The following is a 21738-nucleotide window of genomic DNA, read 5'->3' on the forward strand; positions in this document are numbered from 1 at the left end:
ATGCTGCACCAATCCACCTGTCAATCTCCTGCTCCATCCTACCCTCACTCGTGAGCAAGACCCCGAGATACTTGAACTCCTTCACTCGAGGCAACAACTCAACCCCAACCTGGAGGGAGCAATCCACCATTTTCTGGTAGAGAACCATGGCCTCAGACTTGGAGGTGCTGACTCTCATCCCGGCCATTTCCCGCTCAGCTGCAAACCGCCCCAGTACAGGCTGGAGGTCGCGTTCTGATGAAGCCAACAAAACCACCTCATCTGAGAAGAGTTCTGAGGTTCCCAAAACGGACACACTGCTCACCTTGGCTTTTATCAGCTAAACATAATTTGGGTCTGAGCAACTGTTGAATAAATGAAAAGACGGCATTTCCACTTCTTTATTGAGTCCATACAAAAAAGAAAAATAGACAAAGGCTGAATACGTTAAACAACCGGTTTTAAACGGTGAAGACTGGTCTCGGAGGAGGTCATTCTTTCCTCGTCTTGGGCTTGGGAGCTGGAAGACACACAGAAAACAACGTTAGTTTGTTTCCTGTCTCCCGCCAAACCAGTCTGGATTAATCCGAGGAAAACACAGAGACGAAGAGGAGAGGAAGAGGAGGATCTTCACCGTTTGGGTTCTCCTGTTTGTAAAACGTCTTCAGCATCTCCACAGCTTCCTCTGCTCTGTAACCCGGCACACACTGCAGCACAAGAAGAGACTGGATCAGACACACACCCACACACACACACACATACACACACACACACACACACACACACACACACACACACACACACACACACACACACACACACACACACACACACACACACACACACACACACACACACACACACACACACCGCTGTGCTCTACAGTACCTTAAAGGTGGTTCCAGTATGGGGTAAATGAGCGGCTGAAATGTCCAACACAGAACCACAACCTCCAAACCTCTCGTTCCCACAACCATAAACAACAACTGGGATATCTGACGCAGCCGTTAATGAAACCATCAACACATCCTGTAGTGTAAACTTTGTTCTTCTTGTGCGTTTATGTTGCTTTTAAACTTGTAACACTGAGGCTTATAATCCTTCAATAAAATACATTTTTACTAAACGCTAATATGCATGCACACACATGCACACACATGCACACACATGCACACACATGCACACACATGCACACACATGCACACACATGCATGCAGAGGGAGGACAGTTGAATGGTGAGGATGCAAGGAGTAGAGGTGATGAAGGCATATGAGTTTAAATACTTGGGGTCAGCTGTGCAAAGTAACGGGGAGTGCAGGAGGGAGGTGAAGAAGAGAGTGCAGGCAGGGTGGAGCGGGTGGAGAAGAGTGTCAGGAGTGATGTGTGACAGAAGGGTACCAGCAAGAGTTAAAGGGAAGGTTTACAAGATGGTGCTGAGACCAGCTGTGTTGTATGGTGTGGAGACAGTGGCGCTGATGAAAAGACAGGAGGAGGAGCTGGAGGTGGTGGAGGTGAAGATGATAAGATTTTCATTGGGAGTGATGAAGAAGGACAGGATTAGGAAGGAGTATATTAGAGGGACAGCTCAGGTTGGACGGTTTGGAGACAAAGCAAGAGAGACAAGATGGAGATGGTTTGGACATGTGTGGAGGAGAGATGCTGGGTATACTGGGAGAAGGATGCTGAATATGGAGCTGCCAGGGAAGAGGAGAAGAGGAAGGCCAAAGAGGAGGTTTATGGATGTGGGGAGGGAGGACATGCAGGTGGCTGGTGTGACAGAGGAAGATGCAGAGGACAGGAAGAGATGGAGACAGATGATCCGCTGTGGCGCCCCCTAACGGGAGCAGCTGAACGTAGTAGTAGTAGTAGTAGTAGTAGTAGTAGTAGTAGTAGTAGTAGTTTGCATGCACACACACCCACACACACCCACACACACACACACACACACACACACACACACACACACACACACACACACACACACACAGTGAGGATACTGAGCAGGCGCAGAGCTCCGGCACACATGATGCACGGCTCCACGGTGACGTAAAGAACCGTTCGCTCACACACGCCCTTCAGCTCTAGGTTTCTATGACGACACCAATCCATCAGCTGGTCCAGGGCCACCATCTCTGCGTGGCGAGTAGCCTAGGAAACAAACCAACATGCATGTGAACGCACAAAAGCAAAGCTCCACTTTCGATGCCCTACATTACATCTCAGCACGGCCCCAGTGTGTGCAGCGTTCCTCTCCATGCAGGAGGAGTCTTCATATTCTCCTGGAGGAGTCTTCATATTCTCCAGGAGGAGTCTTCATATTCTCCTGGAGGAGTCTTCATATTCTCCAGGAGGAGTTTTCATATTCTCCTGGAGGAGTCTTCATATTCTCCTGGCCAAGTTCCAAACCAGCTGGAATAAAGCTCACAGCCCTGTCTAGAGTCTGGATTTACCAGGAAACCCAAGACAATTTCAGCATTCCTCATGGGTTCACGTGTTGCTCCTCCAGTCTCCCCCCCCCCCCCTCTTTTTCTCCCCAATTGTATCCGGCCAATTTCCCCACTCTTCCGAGTCGTCCCGGTCGCTGCTCCACCCCCTCTGCTGATCCAGGAGGGCTGCAGACTACCACATGCCTCCTCCCATACATGTGGAGTCACCAGCCACTTCTTTTCACCTGACAGTGAGGAGTTTCACCAGGGGGACGTAGCGCGTGGGAGGATCATGCTATTCCCCCCAGTTCCCCCTCCCCCCTGAACAGGCGCTCCGACCAACCAGAGGAGGCGCTAGTGCAGCGACCAGGACACATACCCACATCCAGCTTCCTACCCGCAGACACGGCCAATTATGTCTGTAGGGATGCCCGACCAAGCTGGAGGTAACACTGGGATTCGAACCGGCGAGCCCTGCGTTAGTAGGCAACAGAATAGACCGCCACGCCACCTGGACGCTCCTACCTCTGGTCTTTTTCACCCACAACACTTTGTGGAGTACAGTAGCAAATAGTGACTTTAACGGGGTGACCGTGAGCAAATGTGAGTGTCCTACATTTTTGCTCTCGTTGACTTCATTTCTTCCCCTGCCCACGACCTCGCCGCTGTAGACCATGAGACAACCCACGGGCACCTCTCCGTTCTCCAGAGCATCTCCAGCCTGCCAACACAGCCTCAGTATCAACGGACGTGACAGAATCAGTGGCAAAATGCATAAATACGCTAGGGTGGAAAGACGACAACACATCCATGCCCTCTGAGTAACGTTAATGTCCGTCAACAGATCCTGACTGAAAACCGGGCAGGCCGCTGAGACCACAGAACGCTGTCGGGCTGAAAAACAACAACCCATCCCCCAAGTGAACTGCTCGTTCTTCCCTCCCAACCACCGCCCTTTATACCACTTACCATCTCAAATGCACTGGCCATCCACCGCTGAATTTCCTCATCGGCTGGATGAAAACCTCCCCTCTCCGTCGTCATAGCGACTCTACAGCGACACCGTCCCAGTAGCTTTTTTGTTCCCACTACAACAAAGGAGAAATGATATTTGCTTTTGGCCTCATTTCTACATGTCATTTGCAGGGAGACCACCCAGTCGCTGCACACACGTGTACAGCATCCACGCAACACCGATGTCCTGCTCTACGCTGCACCGTATCCATAAGCTCACATCACATGACCGGACCCGTCTCTTTAACTGTATTTACTGGAGCACGCCATTTACACTACACTACTCCCGTTACACATCCCCACTCCGGCTCTACTCACACTGCAAACACAACACACAATATTTCAGCTATACCATCTCATTGCTAGTAGCATCAGAAGTGCGTAACACCTTTGTTTGTCACAACATGACCAACATGTGCATCGTTCAACCCCTCATCTCGTTGTTGGCCTTCCATGCACTTTGAGCAATGGCAGTTTAGTGGAGTAGAAGTGACCGAAGGGGGAAGGTAACATGCGTCGGACCACCGTCAGTGTCCCAACTCAGGGGCTGCAACTTTGGAAGGCCGCCTCCTCTGCAGGTGTGGTCTGCGGAGGACAGGAGCGAGGAGCTAGCTAACAGCCTACCGAGGCGTCACCATCGGTCCCCGCCCCGGCACTGCCGTGTCAGTAGTAACACCCGCCCTCCCTGTTTGTTAACGCCTCCACAACAACAAACCTGCAGGTGGAAATCAGCGACTCGGCCACTGTTTAATTTAATTTTCTATCTGCTGGAAGAAGTAGAGGAACGGAGAAGAAATGCCAATCGTCACACCCGCTGTAGGTTGGAGACAGGATGTGTCTGTTTTTGGCTTGAAGCACAAGAATGCACGGTCAGATTCTGACGTCGGTCAGATTCTGCAGCAAGTAACGACGACGTTGAACCTACCTCTTTACCTCCAAAGAGGCAACTCTCTAAACATCACACGAACATTAACAATCGCTCTACATGCTTTGTTTTAAGGTTGCCCCATTTCTTTTTGGCTCGCAAGGGAGTCACTCGGTCGGTCTTTCAGGCCCTGTAGAACCTGATAATGTAATAAATCCCCGGTGATGTCATAACCCTGATAATGTAATAAATCCCCCGGTGATGTCATAACCCTGATAATGTAATAAATCCCCGGTGATGTCATAACCCTGATAATGTAATAAATCCCCGATGATGTCATAACCCTGATAATGTAATAAAAAAATGCACTTGAGGCCATTGAAAATGCGATAAAACCTGATAATGTAATAACTTCCTGATAATGTAATAAAATGATCCAACTGAGGAAAAACATGTGTGGAAGTAGCTTGGAGGAAGAGTAGAGCATTCATGACCTCTCGAGCTTGCGTTGCTTAAACAGTATCAGCACTTGAATCCATTTATGGGTGGTCTGCTGTTAAATTATTACAATATTGGGGAATTATTACATTATCAGGACCAGGGAAATGAAGGCTAGCCTGATCATGTAATAACGTCCCGTTAATGTAACACATTATTACATTAATGGTAAAAAGTTTATTACATTATTGGGACATGCACTTTATTACATTATCGGGAAGGTATTACATTATCAGGTTTTATTGCATTTTCAATGGACTGAAGAGCAGATTTTTATTACATTATTGGGGTTATTACATTATTGGGAATTTATTACATTATCAGGTTCTACGGGCCCGTTTTCCCCAGAACCACCCGGATCACACAAAGCCACTCACTTAATCACACAAAGGAAACGGGTAAAACTGCAGCCAGCGGATACCAACTCATAAGCGACCTGACGTGACTCAGGGCACCGCCATGTGAAGGTAACACAGCATGCAGCTGGGTTACATCCTCAGCTACTGACATTACGGGTCTGTGGTGACGCTTCTCACGTTTTAATGCTTCGACTGTACATTGAAACTGCTATTATTATAAACACAACATAAACCTACATTTGAACATGAAATCCCCCTCGGTGCCGGGAGAGTTTTGACTTGCCGCCATACTTATTATTAGATTTACAATCACAGGCGGTTGAATCAGTTCCTCTGGACACAACGTTTATGAACGACTTTCTTACCTGGATTACTGAACCTGCATAAAGACATTAGATCTACTGTCTGCACACGGTGACAGATGAGACCGCCAGCCATGCAAAGGATACTGCCATCCATCCATTACCCGGACCCCTTACCCTGCTCTCAGGGTCGCGGGCATGCTGGAGCCCGTCCCAGCAGTCACTGGGCGGCAGGCGGGGAGACACCCTGGACAGGCCGCCAGGCCATCACACACACACACTCATACACACACACACACTCATACCTAGGGGTAATTTAATATGGCCGATTCACCTGACCTACATGTCTTTGGACTGTGGGAGGAAACTGGAGCACCCGGAGGAAACCCACGCAGACACGGGGAGAACATGCAAACTCCACACAGAGGACGACCTGGGACGACCCCCAGGTTGGGTTACCCCGGGGCTCGAACCCAGAACCTTCTTGCTTCTTGCAAAGGACACAACTGTTCTTCAATTTCTGACAAACTACTACTACTCCTTACAGCTGCTCCCGTTAGGGGGCGCCACAGCGGATCATCCGTCTCCATCTCTTCCTGTCCTCTGCATCTTCCTCTGTCCCACCAGCCACCTGCATGTCCTCCCTCACCACATCCATAAACCTCCTCTTTGGCCTTCCTCTTCTCCTCTTCCCTGGCAGCTCCATATTCAGCATCCTTCTCCCAGTATACCCAGCATCTCTCCTCCACACATGTCCAAACCATGTCCATCTTGTCTCTCTTGCTTTGTCTCCAAACCGTCCAACCTGAGCTGTCCCTCTAATATACTCCTTCCTAATCCTGTCCTTCTTCATCACTCCCAATGAAAATCTTATCATCTTCACCTCCACCACCTCCAGCTCCACCTCCTGTATTTTCATCAGTGCCACTGTCTCCAAACCATACAACATAGCTGGTCTCACTACCATCTTGTAAACCTTCCCTTTAACTCTTGCTGGTACCCTTCTGTCACACATCACTCCTGACACTCTTCTCCACCCACTCCACCCTGCCTGCACTCTCTTCTCCACCCACTCCACCCTGCCTGCACTCTCTTCTCCACCCACTCCACCCTGCCTGCACTCTCTCCTCCACCCACTCCACCCTGCCTGCACTCTCTTCTCCACCCACTCCACCCTGCCTGCACTGTCTCCTCCGCCTCTCTTCTGCACCCCCCGTTACTTTGCACAGGTGACCCCAGGTATTTAAACTCGTACTCCTTCGTCACCTCCACTCCTTGCGTCCTCGCCATGCCGCTGTCCTCCCTCTCCTTCACATTTCTGACAAACGAAGGCCACAGTTGACAGCCGTGGCCTTCGACGGATCCGGCCGGCCGCTGAACCGGGACACAGATAATACCACACAGCGACAGCCGCCTTCCTCCCGCTACCCGCTACACGCCGCTACCGCTGCCGTACTTGCGCCGGAGACGTGACCACACCTCGGCTCCGCCATTAGCATGACTGGTAGGTAGCATTAGCCACCGCCAGGCACGCGCAGTCGATGTCGGAACGTCCGATGGGCGCTGTGAGGTAAGGCGGCGCGCATGCGCGTCCCCGCTCCTGCCAGCTAGCATGGCGGCAGCGACGAGCTAGCGGCGATGAGTTAGCAGTGCGGGCGATGGCAGACAAGTAGCGAGGCCGGGTCAAAGCTCGCAGCGTGTCCGTGCCGCGGTCGGGTGAACGCTTCGCACCGCACCGCGCCAGCATGTTTTCGTCCGCCTGGAATTTTGTCAAGCGCCACAGAAGGAAATTCATCTTGGCCGGAGCCGTCGTGGGAGGTAACTGGTTAACCACCAGCTAGTTAGCTGCTAGTTAGCTTGGTTAGCGAGCAGCTAACTAGCCGACAACCGAGCTCCGTCATTTTCCAGCGATAATCGGCCCGTGTTGTTGGTGCTCAGTCAGCCCGACACGCTGAGAGAGAGGTGCGCGTAACGGGTACGGCACGTTTGGCACGTAATGCGGAGTGGTGCGCTTTGCCTTGGGTACAGGACACGTAGTAACGGGAGGTAATGGCAAACCGAGAAGACAGACAGAACCAAAGCAGAGCGTGTTTCTCTCGTACGGGGTTTAGTCGTCCTGTCAACCTCTGGGACTCGAACCCTATTCCTTCTCGGTGGGAATCAAACCTTCTGGGACGCGAAACCCAGTTCTGTTTAGGTGGGACTAAACCCCTCAGACGTTGGCTGTAGCGATGGTGGTCTTTAACCCACTCAGTCACCTTTTACAACGACAGTATATCTTGGGAGGTGGAGCAGATCGTCTGTTAACTGGAGGGTTGCCGGTTCGATCCTCGGGTACTCCTGGCAAATATTTGGAGGTGTCCCTGAGCAAGACCCCTAACCCCTGACTGCTCCAGATGAGCCGGATGTTACCTTGCATCGTTGACACTAACGTCAGTGTGTGGGTGGGTGTGTGTGTGTGGGGTGGGGGTGGAGGGGGTGAATGCGAGGCATTAATTAATCATAAAGCACCTTGAGTGGCTACTGCAGCTGGAAAGGCGATATATAAATACAGTCCATTTACAGTATATCTTCATTCCTGTGTGTCAGCCACTGGAGATGTTTCAGTCACTACATTGTACTGCACAGCCATGTTCCAGCTAGCTAGCTAGCATGCGTGGGTCTCTGTATGAGATACAAAGTGATGGGGGGAGGGGGATTAACCTTAATATGTTTCTCCTCAGTCTGTTGTCACTTAGTATAGTTTGTCTACAGAATAAAAATGAGTCCCTTATCGTTTTATTCTGCATCTGTTGTGTCAGTTCTACAGTTTACAGTTGTCAGAGCCAGCAACCACTGAGCAGGTCACACTCCTTGTTGCACCTGCGATGGATGTTGGGTCCATTTAAATAGACTCTTTAACAGCTGTATGAGCTTAATGTTTTCTCTCTTCCGGACTCTTCCCCCCAGGAGTGTACTTCCTGGGTAAGTATGCCCAGAAGAAGATGAGAGAGATCCAGGAGAGGGAGGCAACAGAATACATCGCCCAGGCCAGACGGCAGTTCCACTTTGAGAGTAACCAGAGGACGTGCAACATGACAGGTGAGGGGTTCACATCAACCTTCCAACAATTAAGCTGACTCAGCTGTCAACTGTAGACACAATGTAATACATTTCACTTGACATGGGATGGGCAAAGCACAATGGTGAGGTCAAGGGTCATAGTGACAGCGTCCTGACAACAGATGGCACAATACATTCCTGTCACCCCAGAGTTACTCTCTGTGACAGCTATGTTTTAAGTTCACGGGTCAAAGTTAACACACCAGCCAGATACTTAAAGGTAAAAACCCTTCCCAAAAGTTGCCTAAATATTATTACACAGTTTTTAGGTATTTAGTGGACACTGTACTCCAGACCACCTTTTAATAAGTTCAACGGTTAAATGAGATTCAGTTCCCGAAGTTTCGGCTCAAAAAACCTCATACTCATTAGGTTCAAATTAGGTGAAAGGTAATAACCTCAGTACCCATCTAATAGATACTGCAAATGTCTTTGTGACCCCAGAATAGTTGTGCGTGCTAGAAAAGTGTTACGGAAAGAAATGCAAGTAAGGGAGAAAAGTTATTTTGTTTTTCCAGATGTTCCTGTTTCATATCTTTCTTTCTGTGTGTGTGTGTGTGTGTGTGTGTGTGTGTGTGTGTGTTGGGGGGGGGGGTGTTGTGGGGGTTTACAGTACTGTCTATGCTCCCTACATTAAAGGAAGCCATCACTCACCATCTAAACTCGGAAAGCCTTACCGCCCTGCTAAAAACCAAGTAAGTACACAACTGAGAGATTTGAAATGTGATTATTTTAACTGTGCACAAATAACACCTGTTTAAATATTACACTGGAAGTGTCTATGAAAGAAATTCCTGTGCTTGTGACTGTTACACTCATTATAGCATTATTGCACCACACGTCCATATTGTATTCATGATAAGCTGTCCCAATAATCACTTGTAATATGACGATGGTTCTGTCTCCTTACTGACATGTCCTGTTTCCTACAGACCTGCCAATAAACTGGAGATCTGGGAGGACCTTAAGATCATCAGTAAGTTCCAGATTCAAGCATGACACGTTGTTCCAGTACAGTGTGGCACGCACCAGTTTTACTTCCACATGAGATCCAGTACTATTAGGAACCAGTTACTTCCACTTGAGATCCAGTACTATTAGGAACCAGTCACTTCCACATGGTATCCAGCACTATTAGGAACCAGTTACTTCCACATGGTATCCAGCACTATTAGGAACCAGTTACTTCCACATGGTATCCAGCACTATTAGGAACCATTTACTTCCACATGGTATCCAGTACTATTAGGAACCAGTTACTTCCACATGGTATCCAGCACTATTAGGAACCAGTTACTTCCACATGGTATCCAGTACTATTAGGCACCAGTTACTTCCACATGGTATCCAGCACTATTAGGAACCAGTTACTTCCACATGGTATCCAGCACTATTAGGAACCAGTTACTTCCACATGGTATCCAGTACTATTAGGAACCAGTTACTTCCACATGGTATCCAGCACTATTAGGCACCAGTTACTTCCACATGGTATCCAGTACTATTAGGCACCAGTTACTTCCACATGGTATCCAGCACTATTAGGAACCAGTTACTTCCACATGGTATCCAGCACTATTAGGAACCAGTTACTTCCACATGGTATCCAGTACTATTAGGAACCAGTTACTTCCACATGGTATCCAGTACTATTAGGCACCAGTTACTTCCACATGGTATCCAGCACTATTAGGAACCAGTTACTTCCACATGGTATCCAGCACTATTAGGAACCAGTTACTTCCACATGGTATCCAGTACTATTAGGCACCAGTTACTTCCACATGATATCCAGTACTATTAGGCACACATGAGTTTTACTTCCACATGGTATCCAGTACTATTAGGCACCAGTTACTTCCACATGGTATCCAGTACTATTAGGCACCAGTTACTTCCACATGATATGCAGTACTATTAGGCACACATGAGTTTTACTTCCACATGGTATCCAGTACTATTAGGCACCAGTTACTTCCACATGGTATCCAGTACTATTAGGCACACATGAGTTTTACTTCCACATGGTATCCAGTACTATTTGACATGCACGAGTTTTACTTCCACATGGTGTCCATCCCCACAGCCACGGGGACCTTGTCACAAATCAGAGCAAAACGACAAACTTTTACACATTTAGAGTTGTCATTTTACTGACAGTTATACAAAATACACCAGAATGTGTCCAACATCAGAATAAGTACATAATAATAACAATAATAATAATAATAATAAGCAGTAATAAGTAATGCGTATCAGATGTACGTCACTTTGGGTAAAAGCGTCCGCTAAATGAAATTGTGATTCTAACAAGTTTCAGGGACTGATCAGACGTTTTTATTTGTACTGTAGCAGACTTAACGTCTTTTTTTAGGGAGTTATTCCTTATCCGATGCCAGGGTCTCTGGACAGGATGTTGTGTTGCTGAGGCACGTTTGTCGTGTGTGTTATTGGGCTATACAACTGAAACTGACTTGACTTGAGAAAGCTGTGTACACCAGGGGAGGGCAGGGGAGGTGTTGACCTTGTTGTTGTGCTGGCTAGGTTTCACCCGTAGTATCGTGGCCGTGTACAGCACCTGTATGTTGGTCGTCCTCCTGAGGGTTCAGCTGAACATCATAGGAGGATACCTCTACCTGGAAAACTCCGTGGGGAGCAGCGGGAAGGTAGGGACGCACGTGTGCGAGGGATTAGACCCCTGTGCATTTTTCCATGTTTATTTATCATGGAGTAGGAGATGGCTGATCTGACTTGCATGTAAATCTGTGTGTGTGTGTCCTCCTCCTCCAGACTTCCTTGGCTCCTCCAGATGTCCAGCAGCAGTACCTATCCAGTATCCAGCACCTACTGGGAGATGGTTAGCAGCACACACGTACACACTCGCATGCATGTATGCACACAGCTAAAGACTCACACGACACACAAACGGACCAACACGGAGTTGGTGACGGAAGACAGAGACAGACATTCGCACATTTATAGACATAAACATACAAATACACTTATGTTTGGAGTCAGTGGCGTGCTCAGTCCTCTCTGTAGTTAAGTAATATATTTGTTGGGTACTCTTTGGTCCAAGGTTAGTAGTTTCAGATGAGAAAAAGAGAACAAATCTCTCTGACCAAGACACTCCGTGTAATTAAAAATGTCTTTATTGAAACTTAGACATATCCAAAAGGACCTAAAAATGGCCACGCGTAGCGGCTCGGGCCTTCTTCAGTACACACTGTCTCCACCCTGTCTTTCTCCTCCATCTCTTCTGTCTCTCCACCCTTTCCTCCACCAAGGGTCGTTGTCACAGTTTAATTAGAGGCTGTTTTGGTGTCACTGTCAAAAGTCAGTAAACTTGGACTAGTGGTTTACACCACCAGACTGGGTCTCTGTGTCTCTTACCCTTTTCTTTCTCTCTCTTTCTCATTGTGGATCTGTGCTTCTTTCTCTCTCTTTCTCACTGTGGATCTGTGCTTCTTTCTCTCTTTGTCACTATGTATCTGTCCTTCTTTCTCTCTCTCTCTCTCTTTCTCACTGTGGATCTGTCGTTTCTCTTTCTCACTGTGGATCTGTCCTTTCTCTCTCTTTCTCACTATGTATCTGTCCTTCTTTCTCTCTCTTTCTCACTGTGGATCTGTCCTTCTTTCTCTCTCTTTCTCACTGTGGATCTGTCCTTCTTTCTCTCTCTTTCTCACTGTGGATCTGTGCTTCTTTCTCTCTCTCTTTTTCACTGTGGATCTGTGCTTCTTTCTCTCTTTGTCACTATGTATCTGTCCTTCTTTCTCTCTCTCTCTTTCTCACTGTGGATCTGTCGTTTCTCTTTTTCACTGTGGATCTGTCCTTTCTCTCTCTTTCTCACTATGTATCTGTCCTTCTTTCTCTCTCTTTCTCACTGTGGATCTGTCCTTTCTCTCTCTTTCTCACTGTGGATCTGTCCTTCTTTCTCTCTCTCTCTTTCTCACTATGGATCTGTCCTTTCTCTTTTTCACTGTGGATCTGTCCTTTCTGTCTCTTTCTCACTATGTATCTGTCCTTCTTTCTCTCTCTTTCTCACTGTGGATCTGTCCTTTCTCTCTCTTTTTCACTGTGGATCTGTCCTTCTTTCTCTCTCTCTCTCTTTCTCACTGTGTATCTGTCCTTCTTGCTGTCTCTCACTTTCTCTGACTCCCTTTGTCTCGCTCCCTGCCTTTTCCTCTGCCTCCGCCATGCCCTCTCATCCTGTCATGCCCTCCCGTCCTGTCTTTTGCAGGTTTGATAGAGTTAATGACAGTGGTGAAGCGAGCAGTACAGGACACACTAGGAGGGTGAGTGTCTGCCTGCCTGTCTGTCCAGCCGTCTCTGTCCGTGTGTGTGGTGGGGACGCTAAAAAACAATATACAGCAAAATCCTCTAGGTGAGGGTCAGACCGCAAACACAAACAGGTGTGTGTGTGCGTGTGTCTGTCTGTGTGTGTCTGTGTGTGTGTGTGTGTTTGTGTTTTGTTTTGTTTGTTTGCAGGATGTCTCTTAAACAGAACATGTCCCTCTTGGAGTTGGAGCAGCAGTTGAACTGGATCAGAGCTCAGGTGGAGGGGGGGTCTCTCCTGGACCAAGGGGCCAGCGCGGAGCCCGGTGCCCAGCGTCCCTTAACGTGCTACATGATGACTGATGAGGAAAACAGTCTTTCTGACCAGGTCCGTACGACATTCACAGCAACTGTATGTGGTTGTACACTCACTTAACCACAACACTCCATGTGGTTGCGTAACACCCCACTACACACAAACTGCATTTCATTTAAGTTTTCCATTTGCTGAACTTGCAACAATGATGACTGGGCGTCCGTGTGGCGTGGCGGTCTATTCCGTTATCTACCAACACGGGGATCACCGGTTCAAATCCCTGTGTTGCCTCCGGCTTGGTCAGGCGTCCCTACAGACACAATTGGCCGTGTCTGTGGGTGGGAAGCCGGATGTAGGTATGTGTCCATTTGCTGCACTAGCGTCTCCTCTGGTCGGTTGGGGCACCTGTTCGGGGGGGACTGGGGGGAATAGCTTGATCCTCCCACGCGCTACATCCCCCTGGTGAAACACCTCACTGTCAGGTGAAAAGTCAAGTCAATTTTATTTGTATAGCCCAATATCACAAATTACAAATTTGCCTCAAGGGGCTTAAGAAGCAGCTGGCGACTCCACATATGTGGGAGGAGGCATGTGGTAGTCTGCAGCCCTCCCCTGATCAGCAGAGGGGGTGGAGCAGCGACTGGGGCGGATGGCTCAGAAGAGTGGGGTAATTAGCTTGATACAATTGGGGGGAAATACAAAAAAACAAAACATCTCTTCTCTTGCCTTGTTTTCTGTTCTAATCTATTCCCTCTACTCTGTTGTTTGACCAGGCATGTGGGCTGACAGAGAGTGATGTTATGACCATCAAGCTGCTAAATGAGACAAGAGACATGTTGGACAGGTATATGGTGTCTATCTGTGTCTATGTATGTATTCTGTGTTGGTAACTGGCACATACACTGTATCGATCAATCGATCAATCAATCAATCAATCAATCAGATTTTATTTGTATAGCACTTTTCATACAAACAAATGTAACACAAACTGCTTCACACAATACAACAATGAAATCAATAACCCCCCCCCCACAAAAACTGAATAAATAAAAGTACAGGCAAATTTTAGAAAAGTACAAACAAGTTTAAAACTGAGTTAGTAAAATAAATAAAAGTGCTACAAACACGGATTAATTAAAATTAACAACAGAGCAGAACATATAAAAATAGCAGAATATATAAAAAACATACACACACACATATTATGAACTTAGCTGTAGGCTGTTTTAAAAAGTAAGGTTTTTAACCTGCTTCTAAATGTATCCAGTGTGGAGGCCTCTCTCAGGTCCTCAGACAGGGTGTCCAGTGTGGGGGCCTCTCTCAGGTCCTCAGGCAGGGTGTCCAGTGTGGGGGCTTCTCAGTTTCTCAGGCAGGGTGTTCCATCTACTTGGGGTGTAAAGAGAAAATGCAGCTTCCCCTGCTCTAGACCTAGCACGAGGGATGGTTAAAAGACCACTGCCGTTGGACCTGAGAGTTCTTGCTGGTTTATAAGGAATTAACATATCTTTTATATAGTGTGGTGCAAGGCCATTTAGCGCTTTGTGTACAATTAAAAGAAAATCAATTGCAGTTTTAATGGGGAGCCAATGCAGAGATCTAAGAACAGGTTTAATGTGCTCATACTTTTTAGTTCTGGTGAGATCACGTGCTGCCGCATTTTGAATTAACTGTAGTTGGTGCACAACTGATTTTGGGAGGCCGGTGAATGGTCCATTGCAGTAGTCTAGTCTACTTGTTATAAATGCATGGATTAATTTCTCACAGTCTGATGTTGATAGAAATCCCCTTAGTTTTGAAATTTTTTTAAGATGGTAGAAGGCTGATCTTGTGAGATGATTGATGTGGCTCTTAAAATTTATATCACTGTCCATGATTACACCAAGATTTCTAGCTTCACCTTTGCATGGACAGAAGTATTGGGACACACTTCTTAATCATTGAATATCAGGTGTTTCATTCAGACTCATTGCCACAGGTTTATAAAATCAAGCAACTAGCCATGCAGTTTGCATTTACACACATTTGTGAAAGAATGGGTCGTTCTGAAGAGCTCAGTGAATTCAAGTGTGGTACTGTCATAGGATGCCACCTTTGCAATAAGTCAGCTCATGAAATTTCTTCCCTGCTAGATATTCCATGGTCAACTGTAAGTGGTATTATTGAAAAGTGGAAGCCTTTAGGAACAACTGCAACTCAGCCAGGAAGTGGCAGACCACATAAAGTCACACAGCGGGGTCAACGAGTGCTGAGGCGTGTAGTGCGTAAAAGTTGCCAACGCTCTGTTGACTCAGTAACTGCAGAGTTCCAAACTTCCTCTGGCATTAACATCAGCACAAAAACTGTGTGCCAGGAGCTTCATAGAATGGGTTTCCATGGCCGAGCAGCTGCATGCAAGCCTTGCATCACCAAGCACAATGCCAATCATCGGATGGATGGTGTAAAGCACGCCGCCACTGGACTCTGGAGCAGTGGAAACGTGTTCTGTGGAGTGATGAATAACACTTCTCTGTCTGGCAGTCTGATGGACGAGTCTGGGTTCGGTGGATGCCAAGAGAACGTTACCTGCCTGACTGCATTGTGCCAACTGTACAGTTTGGTGGAGGAGGGATAATGGTATGGGGTTGTTTTTCAGGGGTTGGGCTGGGCCCCTTAGTTCCAGTGAAGGGAAATCTTAATGCTTCAGCATACCAGGACATTTTGGACAATTCTATGCTTCCAACTTTGTGGGAATAGTTTGGGGAGGGCCCTTTTCTGTTCCAGCATGACTGTGCTCCAGTGCACAAAGCAAGGTCCATTAAGACATGGTTGGGTGAGTTTGGTGTGGAAGAACGTGACTGGCCCACACAGAGCCCTGACCTCAACCCCATCCAACACCTTTGGGATGAAGTAGAACGGAGATTGTGAGCCAGGTCTTCTCGTCCAACATCAGTGCCTGACCTCACAAATGCTCTTCTGGATGAATGGGCAAAAATTCTCAGAGACACACTCCCAAATCTTGTGGAAATCCTTCTCAGAAGAGTGGAAGCTGTTATAGCTGCAAAGAGGGGACCAACTCCATATTAATGCCTATGGATTTAGAATGGGATATCATAAAAGCTCCTGTAGGTGTAATGGCCAGGTGTCCCAATACTTTTGTCCATATAGCTTATATCATACACACATTTGTGTCTGTATACATGCATGCACATGTGATTGTGCTTGTGAACACACGTTCGGTCCTAACGTGTGTGTGTGTGTGTGTGTGTGTGTGTGTGTGTGTGTGTGTGTGTGTTTTCGTTCAGTCCGGACTTAAGCACTGTTCTCAACACTTGTCTGAACCGAGGCTTCTCTCGTCTCCTCGACAACCTGGCCGAATTCTTCCGCCCACCTCCTGGTGACCCCACCTTTTGCTCAGCTCCTGATAGGTCAGCTGCTTGATTGGCATCTTTGTTGATCAAAAACATTTTTGGCTTTGGCATCTTTGCAGTTTGTTGAGATTCCATCCATCATTTGATCAAAATTAACTATTAATATTTGAGGACTGTGTTTATTTATGATATTGGATTGTACATACATCATTTGGTATCGGTCTGAACTGACGTCTGTCAGCCTCTCTACCCTTTTGTCTGTTTCTTTCCATACATCTCTGTCTTGTCTGTCCTTGCAGCCTGTCTGCTGTCAGCCTACCGCTGGCCAAGATCATCCCCATCGTCAATGGTCAGATCAACACTATCTGCAGTGAGAACCCAAGTCACTTTGTCCAGGTGAGACTAGTCGACATTCACCAGCCTCTCTGGCCTGACCCAGAAATATAACAGCATTAAGCTAACATGTTCATCCAAACAAAGCAACACCATGAGTGCACCCGAACATCACACCTACATCACACCTATATGTGCTTGCTGAACATCTCATTCTAAAAGCATGGACATTTATATGGAGCTGGTCCTCCCTTTGCTGCTATAACGGCCTCCACTCCCCTGGGAAGGCTTTCCACTAGATTTTGGAACATGACGTCTGGGATTTGCTCCCAGTCAGCCACAAGAGCATTAGTGAGGTTGGGTACTGATGTTGGAGAGAGGGCCTGGTTTACCATCGGCATTCCAATTCATCCCAAAGGTTTTGGATAAGAATGAGGTCAGGGCTCTGTGCAGGCCAGTCAAGTTCTCCCAAACCAAGCTCAGCAGACCATGTCTTTATGGACCTCACTTTGTGCACGGGAGCATTGTCATGCTGAAACAGGAAAGGGCCTTGTTATTGTATAATGTAGCATTAAGTTTTCCCTTCACTTGCCTGCCAACACGGGGATCGCCGGTTCGAATCCCCGTGTTACCTCCAGCTTGGTTGGGCGTCCCTACAGACACAATTGGCCGTATCTGCAGATGGGAAGCCGGATGTGGGTATGTGCACTAGCGCCTCCTCTGGTCAGTCGGGGCGCCTGTTTGGGGGGGGACTGGGGGGAATAGCATGATCCTCCATGTACTCCGTCCCCCTGGTGAAACTCCTCACTGTCAGGTGAAAAGAAGCGGCTGGTGACTCCACTTGAATGGGAGGAGGCATGTGGTAGTCTGCAGCCCTCCCCGGATCAGCAGAGGGGATGGAGCAGCGACCGGGACGGCTCGGAAGAGTGGGGTAATTGTCTGGATACAATTGGAGAGAAAAAAAGGGGGGGGGAGCAAAAAAAAGTTTTCCCTTTGCTGGAACTAAGGGGCCTAACCCAAACCATGAAAAGTAGCTCCAGACCATTATTCCTCCTCCAACAACATTGAAAGAGGATAACGGTAATAATGGTATTATAAGACATGTGAAGAATATGATGAGGTGGATGCCAAGCAGCGTCCAGATGCCACTGGAACAGCCTAGGTCCTGAGCCACACGACCACCATCACCATGTAGACCATTATTCCTCTTCCACCAAACTGTACAGTTGGCACTATGCATGCAGGCAGGTAGCGTTGTCCTCATTCGCCAAACCCAGACTGGTGCATTAGACTGCCAGGTAGTGAAGTGTCACGTAGTTTATCTGTATGCATACACAATAGAGTGAATGAATCAGAATAACCAGTGACCCTGACTATCTCTCTGTCTCTGTCGCTCGATAGGATTTGCTGATGATTGATCAGGTGAAGGAGTTTGCGGCCATCGTGTATGACACCTTCAGCACCCCAGCACTTCAGAAGTAATGTGACAGAGACGTATTCATCTTCTCTCCCCCTTGGGAGAAACCAACATGACGACGTTCCTCTTCTGGACTCTGCACAACAAACACTCTCTCTCTCTCTGTCTGTCTGTCCCTTTTTCTATCGTCATCTCTCTTTTCCTCCCTCTTTCCGTTTCTGTCTTTCTGTCTCTGACGATGAAGAGTTGTGCTGCGAGCGAGCTATGCAGACTGTAGGACTCACGTGACCTTAAGGCCAGCATTTTGACTGGTCCTTCTTTTGCAGTCAAATGCATCTTGGGAAGTGGAGTGTTATTTGGCCTAGGATATGGTTCTGTTAAAAAGATCTGCATCCGGTCCTGTACAGGACTAGAGGTCTGCACGCTGGTGAAACCTCTGGAGCAGACCACGACCTGCTGCCTGATGATGCTGAGGTAATGTGGGGTGTTTCTCTTGATCTTGCCTGTTTTAAAATACCATGGCAGTCATAACCTTTTTCACAACTAACTGCTCGATCTCCAGCTGTTGGTTGTGTACTTCTGTACTTACTTTTGTCACCCACTAGATGTCACTGCTGTTTAGTAGGTTGGCGTCATTTTAAAACACTATCATCCATTGAGCGTAAAGGTTTTCATGTTAAACCCTCCATGACTTTTTTTTAAAAGGCAAAAATCTGAAAAACTCATCCCTCAATAGTTAACAAAAGTATTTTTGTACTATTCCAGTGTTCAGATATGTCGGTATTTGGGAAACGGGTATTGAAACGGGCAACAATTTTAGATGTTTCTTTTGAAGGCGATACTCATGTCGGCAGTTATTCTGTAAGACTTCTTGTTTTTCTCTCCTGGAAGCGGCGGGGATCTCGTCTAGAAACTTCTTCACTCTTTTATTTCCTTCATGTTGTTTTTTTACAAGAACTGTTTCTTCGTGCGCAGTCGTAAGTCAAATGGAATGAATGACTGGTTCAAGGTTCTTTTTTTGCATCCAGGAATTTGGGAAACTTGGTTTTATAAAGCTACCAACTCGGTCCTTGAGGTGAGGTTTTCTCTAGACGTCGTGTAATAATTGATCATTTTAGTCAGGCGATGTGAATCTGTCAGAGACAGTTGGCACCCATTCAAATGGCCCTCCAGGGAGTCGGTCAGAGATGTCTACTTTTTGTTTTTGTCGAAGTGATCCAGTTGTTCGGGACATCTTTTCTGTGGTTGCACCTTGCGTGCATGTTTGTCGCAGATAGAAATACATTCCTGGGTGTTGTCGTCATTCTCCGTGGAGGCTCTGGCTCAAACACAACAGTACTTTGCTTTTTTTCTTTTTATTTATGGTTTTTGTCGCTCTTCGGTGACGGGTTGGTGCATCCAGGGCAAATCTGTCTTTATTTTTAGACAATCGGTCCGGTGTTTGTGAGTAAATGCAACACGTTTCTCTGATTGGCTGCTGACATAATAATTTTTAATTCACCCTGTTGAGATCACACGCATCTGTCTGGTGCTCCAACACGAACGCCGTGGACCACATGGAAAACCCTGTGACGGAGGAGCCCCCCGTGCCCCCTTATTAATCACACCAGTCCCCACGTGTTACGTCTGTCGTTGTCCTCTGTATACGACAGACCAACCATCCAAAAACGTTTCAGCTATGTTAAATGTACAGTTTCATTTATAGGTTATGGTAGATTCATTCTTTCCCATCTGATTGGTCGGAAGGCCTCAGCATCAGTTACACATTACTGGGCGAAGCTTTAAATTCCCTCCTTCCGTTACTCCAGTGAAGAAAGGTAGAAACCAGATAAGCTGACCATGTGGAGGTCCGGTCTGTCTGGAAAGTGGGCTGGTTAGGTAACCACTGGGATGAAGGGGAATGGGACAAAGTGGCCTGTGGACTGGGAAGTGTTTGTTCCCCTCCCGGCTGATGAAAGTGGGGGATAGTGTAAGGTTGTTGAGACTTTTTTGTTTCTTTATTTCTGTTTTCTGCTTTGGTCGCCACAGGCTGGGGCAGGTGGGAATGTCAGATCCGGTTGGTGTTAATGTGATGGTATGCCTTTTTGTAACATAGCGCTCAGAATGACAACGGAAATGTATGTTTGTAGTAATTCGTTGAAAATAAATAAAGTATGTTATTTGATACATTTCATGTATATGTGTGTGCGTGTGTGTGTGTGTGCGTGTGTGTGTGTGTGTGTGTGTGTGTGTGTGTGGTTGAGATCCAAAGTCAGATTTTTTTTATGAATTAAAGGGCAAATCCATAAAAGCGAAAAACAAGACTGCTGACGACTTGAAAAACACCCATAAAATATAAAGTATGTGTCCTGAGGAGAGGGTAAAGGAATTAAAACCAATGTCTTACCTCGTTTATGTACCTGTTTCATAAGCCAATTACCCCACTCCTCCGAGCCGTCCCGGTCTCTGCTCCACCCCTCTGCTGATCCGGGGAGGGCTGCAGACTACCACATGTCTCCTCCCATACATGTGGAGTCACCAGCCGCTTCTTTTCACCTGACAGTGAGGAGTTTCACCAGGGGGACGTAGCGCGTGGGAGGATCATGCTATTCCCCCCAGTTCCCCCTCCCCCCTGAACAGACGCCCCGACCGACCAGAGGAGGCGCACATACCCACATCCAGCTCCCCACCTGCAGACACGGCCAATTGTGTCTATATGGACACCCGACCAAGCCGGAGGTAACACGGGGATTCGAACCGGCGATCCCTGTATTGGTAGGCAGCAAAATGGACCGCCACACCACCTGGATGCCCTTGTGTCCCCCTTTGTGTGGAACGGTAAGGCAACTAGAATTAGAAAAGAGACAAAGCAGGAGGTGGATTAAGTCTCTCTAATCTAAGAACTTATTACAGTCCCTGGATCCAGGAACCTAAATTAAATTGGTGTGAAACTGGACAATCCAGTTGTTACGCACCACCCTTAGGTGGCCCTATGGAGCGAACAACACTCCACCACTGACCCACATCAGCCACAGGAATAACGCCTTTAAAACAACCCAAATCCTTGGGATTTATTAACATAAAGACATACAAACAACCTACATATAAAAGACACTCTTAGCCCCCCCCCCCCCCCCCCGGTTCAGGTCTGGTCGTTCTCTCTTCACATAGATGGCCTCTTTGACTCCCCATTCAAACCAGCGTCCCTCCCTACCAAGGATGTGCACATCCTCATCCTTGAAAGAGTGGCCACTGGCCTGTTGATGGTGTAGACTGTGGAGTCCTGGCCTGTAGATGGTGTAGGCTGTGTAGATGGTGTAGACTGTGTAGATGGTGTAGATTGTGGAGTCCTGGTCTGACGTGTTAGCTCTCCTGTGTTATGTCATCCTCTTGGCCAGTGTGTGTTGAGTTTCCCCGATGTACAAGTCACGAGAATCCTCCTGGCGCTGAACAGCTACACTATATTGCTCCGTTTGTGCCGGGTTACCTGATCCTTGGGGTGGACCAACTTCTGGTGCAGCGTGTT

General features: G+C 47.4%; 2 protein-coding genes across 7 annotated transcripts; one reads left to right on the top strand and one right to left on the bottom strand.

Moving 5' to 3' along the window:
• Positions 1-364: 364 nt before the first annotated feature.
• adat2 (adenosine deaminase tRNA specific 2) lies at positions 365-7842 on the bottom strand. Of its 6 annotated transcripts, none has more exons than XM_056294120.1 (7): positions 7702-7842; positions 3375-3493; positions 3022-3126; positions 1977-2127; positions 868-974; positions 614-686; positions 365-499 (listed from the first exon to the last, which is right to left on the bottom strand). In XM_056294120.1, the coding sequence occupies exons 2-7, from the start codon at positions 3447-3449 to the stop codon at positions 471-473; spliced, it is 540 nt and encodes a 179-aa protein (XP_056150095.1). In that variant the 5' UTR covers positions 3450-3493; positions 7702-7842; the 3' UTR covers positions 365-470. The 6 variants fall into 6 exon arrangements, with proteins under 6 accessions (XP_056150095.1, XP_056150091.1, XP_056150094.1 ...); XM_056294116.1 differs by lacking the exon at positions 7702-7842 and adding an exon at positions 6900-7007; XM_056294119.1 differs by lacking the exon at positions 7702-7842 and adding an exon at positions 6710-6932.
• On the top strand, positions 7040-20470 carry pex3 (peroxisomal biogenesis factor 3). The gene is made up of 12 exons (XM_056294114.1): positions 7040-7261; positions 8393-8524; positions 9159-9240; positions 9478-9521; positions 11090-11211; positions 11336-11402; positions 12786-12840; positions 13034-13208; positions 13910-13980; positions 16418-16540; positions 16783-16879; positions 18218-20470. Exons 1-12 carry the CDS (start codon positions 7189-7191, stop codon positions 18296-18298), a joined length of 1122 nt encoding a protein of 373 aa, XP_056150089.1. The 5' UTR covers positions 7040-7188; the 3' UTR covers positions 18299-20470.
• Positions 20471-21738: the final 1268 nt, after the last annotated feature.

Source organism: Lampris incognitus, chromosome 15 (genome assembly GCF_029633865.1).
Source record: "Lampris incognitus isolate fLamInc1 chromosome 15, fLamInc1.hap2, whole genome shotgun sequence".
In the NCBI taxonomy this organism is placed as follows: domain Eukaryota; kingdom Metazoa; phylum Chordata; class Actinopteri; order Lampriformes; family Lampridae; genus Lampris; species Lampris incognitus.

What these genes read in the sequence shown, in the direction of transcription:
- pex3 (XM_056294114.1), top strand. Translation starts at nt 7,189, where the DNA reads ATGTTTTCGTCCGCCTGGAATTTTGTCAAGCGCCACAGAAGGAAATTC. An exon ending in GGCCGGAGCCGTCGTGGGAG is followed by an intron (nt 7,262 to 8,392) that starts GTAACTGGTTAA and finishes TCTTCCCCCCAG; the next exon opens with GAGTGTACTTCCTGGGTAAG. An exon ending in GTACAGGACACACTAGGAGG is followed by an intron (nt 12,841 to 13,033) that starts GTGAGTGTCTGC and finishes GTTTGTTTGCAG; the next exon opens with GATGTCTCTTAAACAGAACA.
- adat2 (XM_056294115.1), bottom strand. Translation starts at nt 5,853, where the DNA reads ATGTTCTCCCCGTGTCTGCGTGGGTTTCCTCCGGGTGCTCCAGTTTCC. An exon ending in AAGTCAACGAGAGCAAAAAT is followed by an intron (nt 2,128 to 3,021) that starts GTAGGACACTCA and finishes TTTGTTTCCTAG; the next exon opens with GCTACTCGCCACGCAGAGAT. An exon ending in ATACTGGAACCACCTTTAAG is followed by an intron (nt 687 to 867) that starts GTACTGTAGAGC and finishes CTTGTGCTGCAG; the next exon opens with TGTGTGCCGGGTTACAGAGC.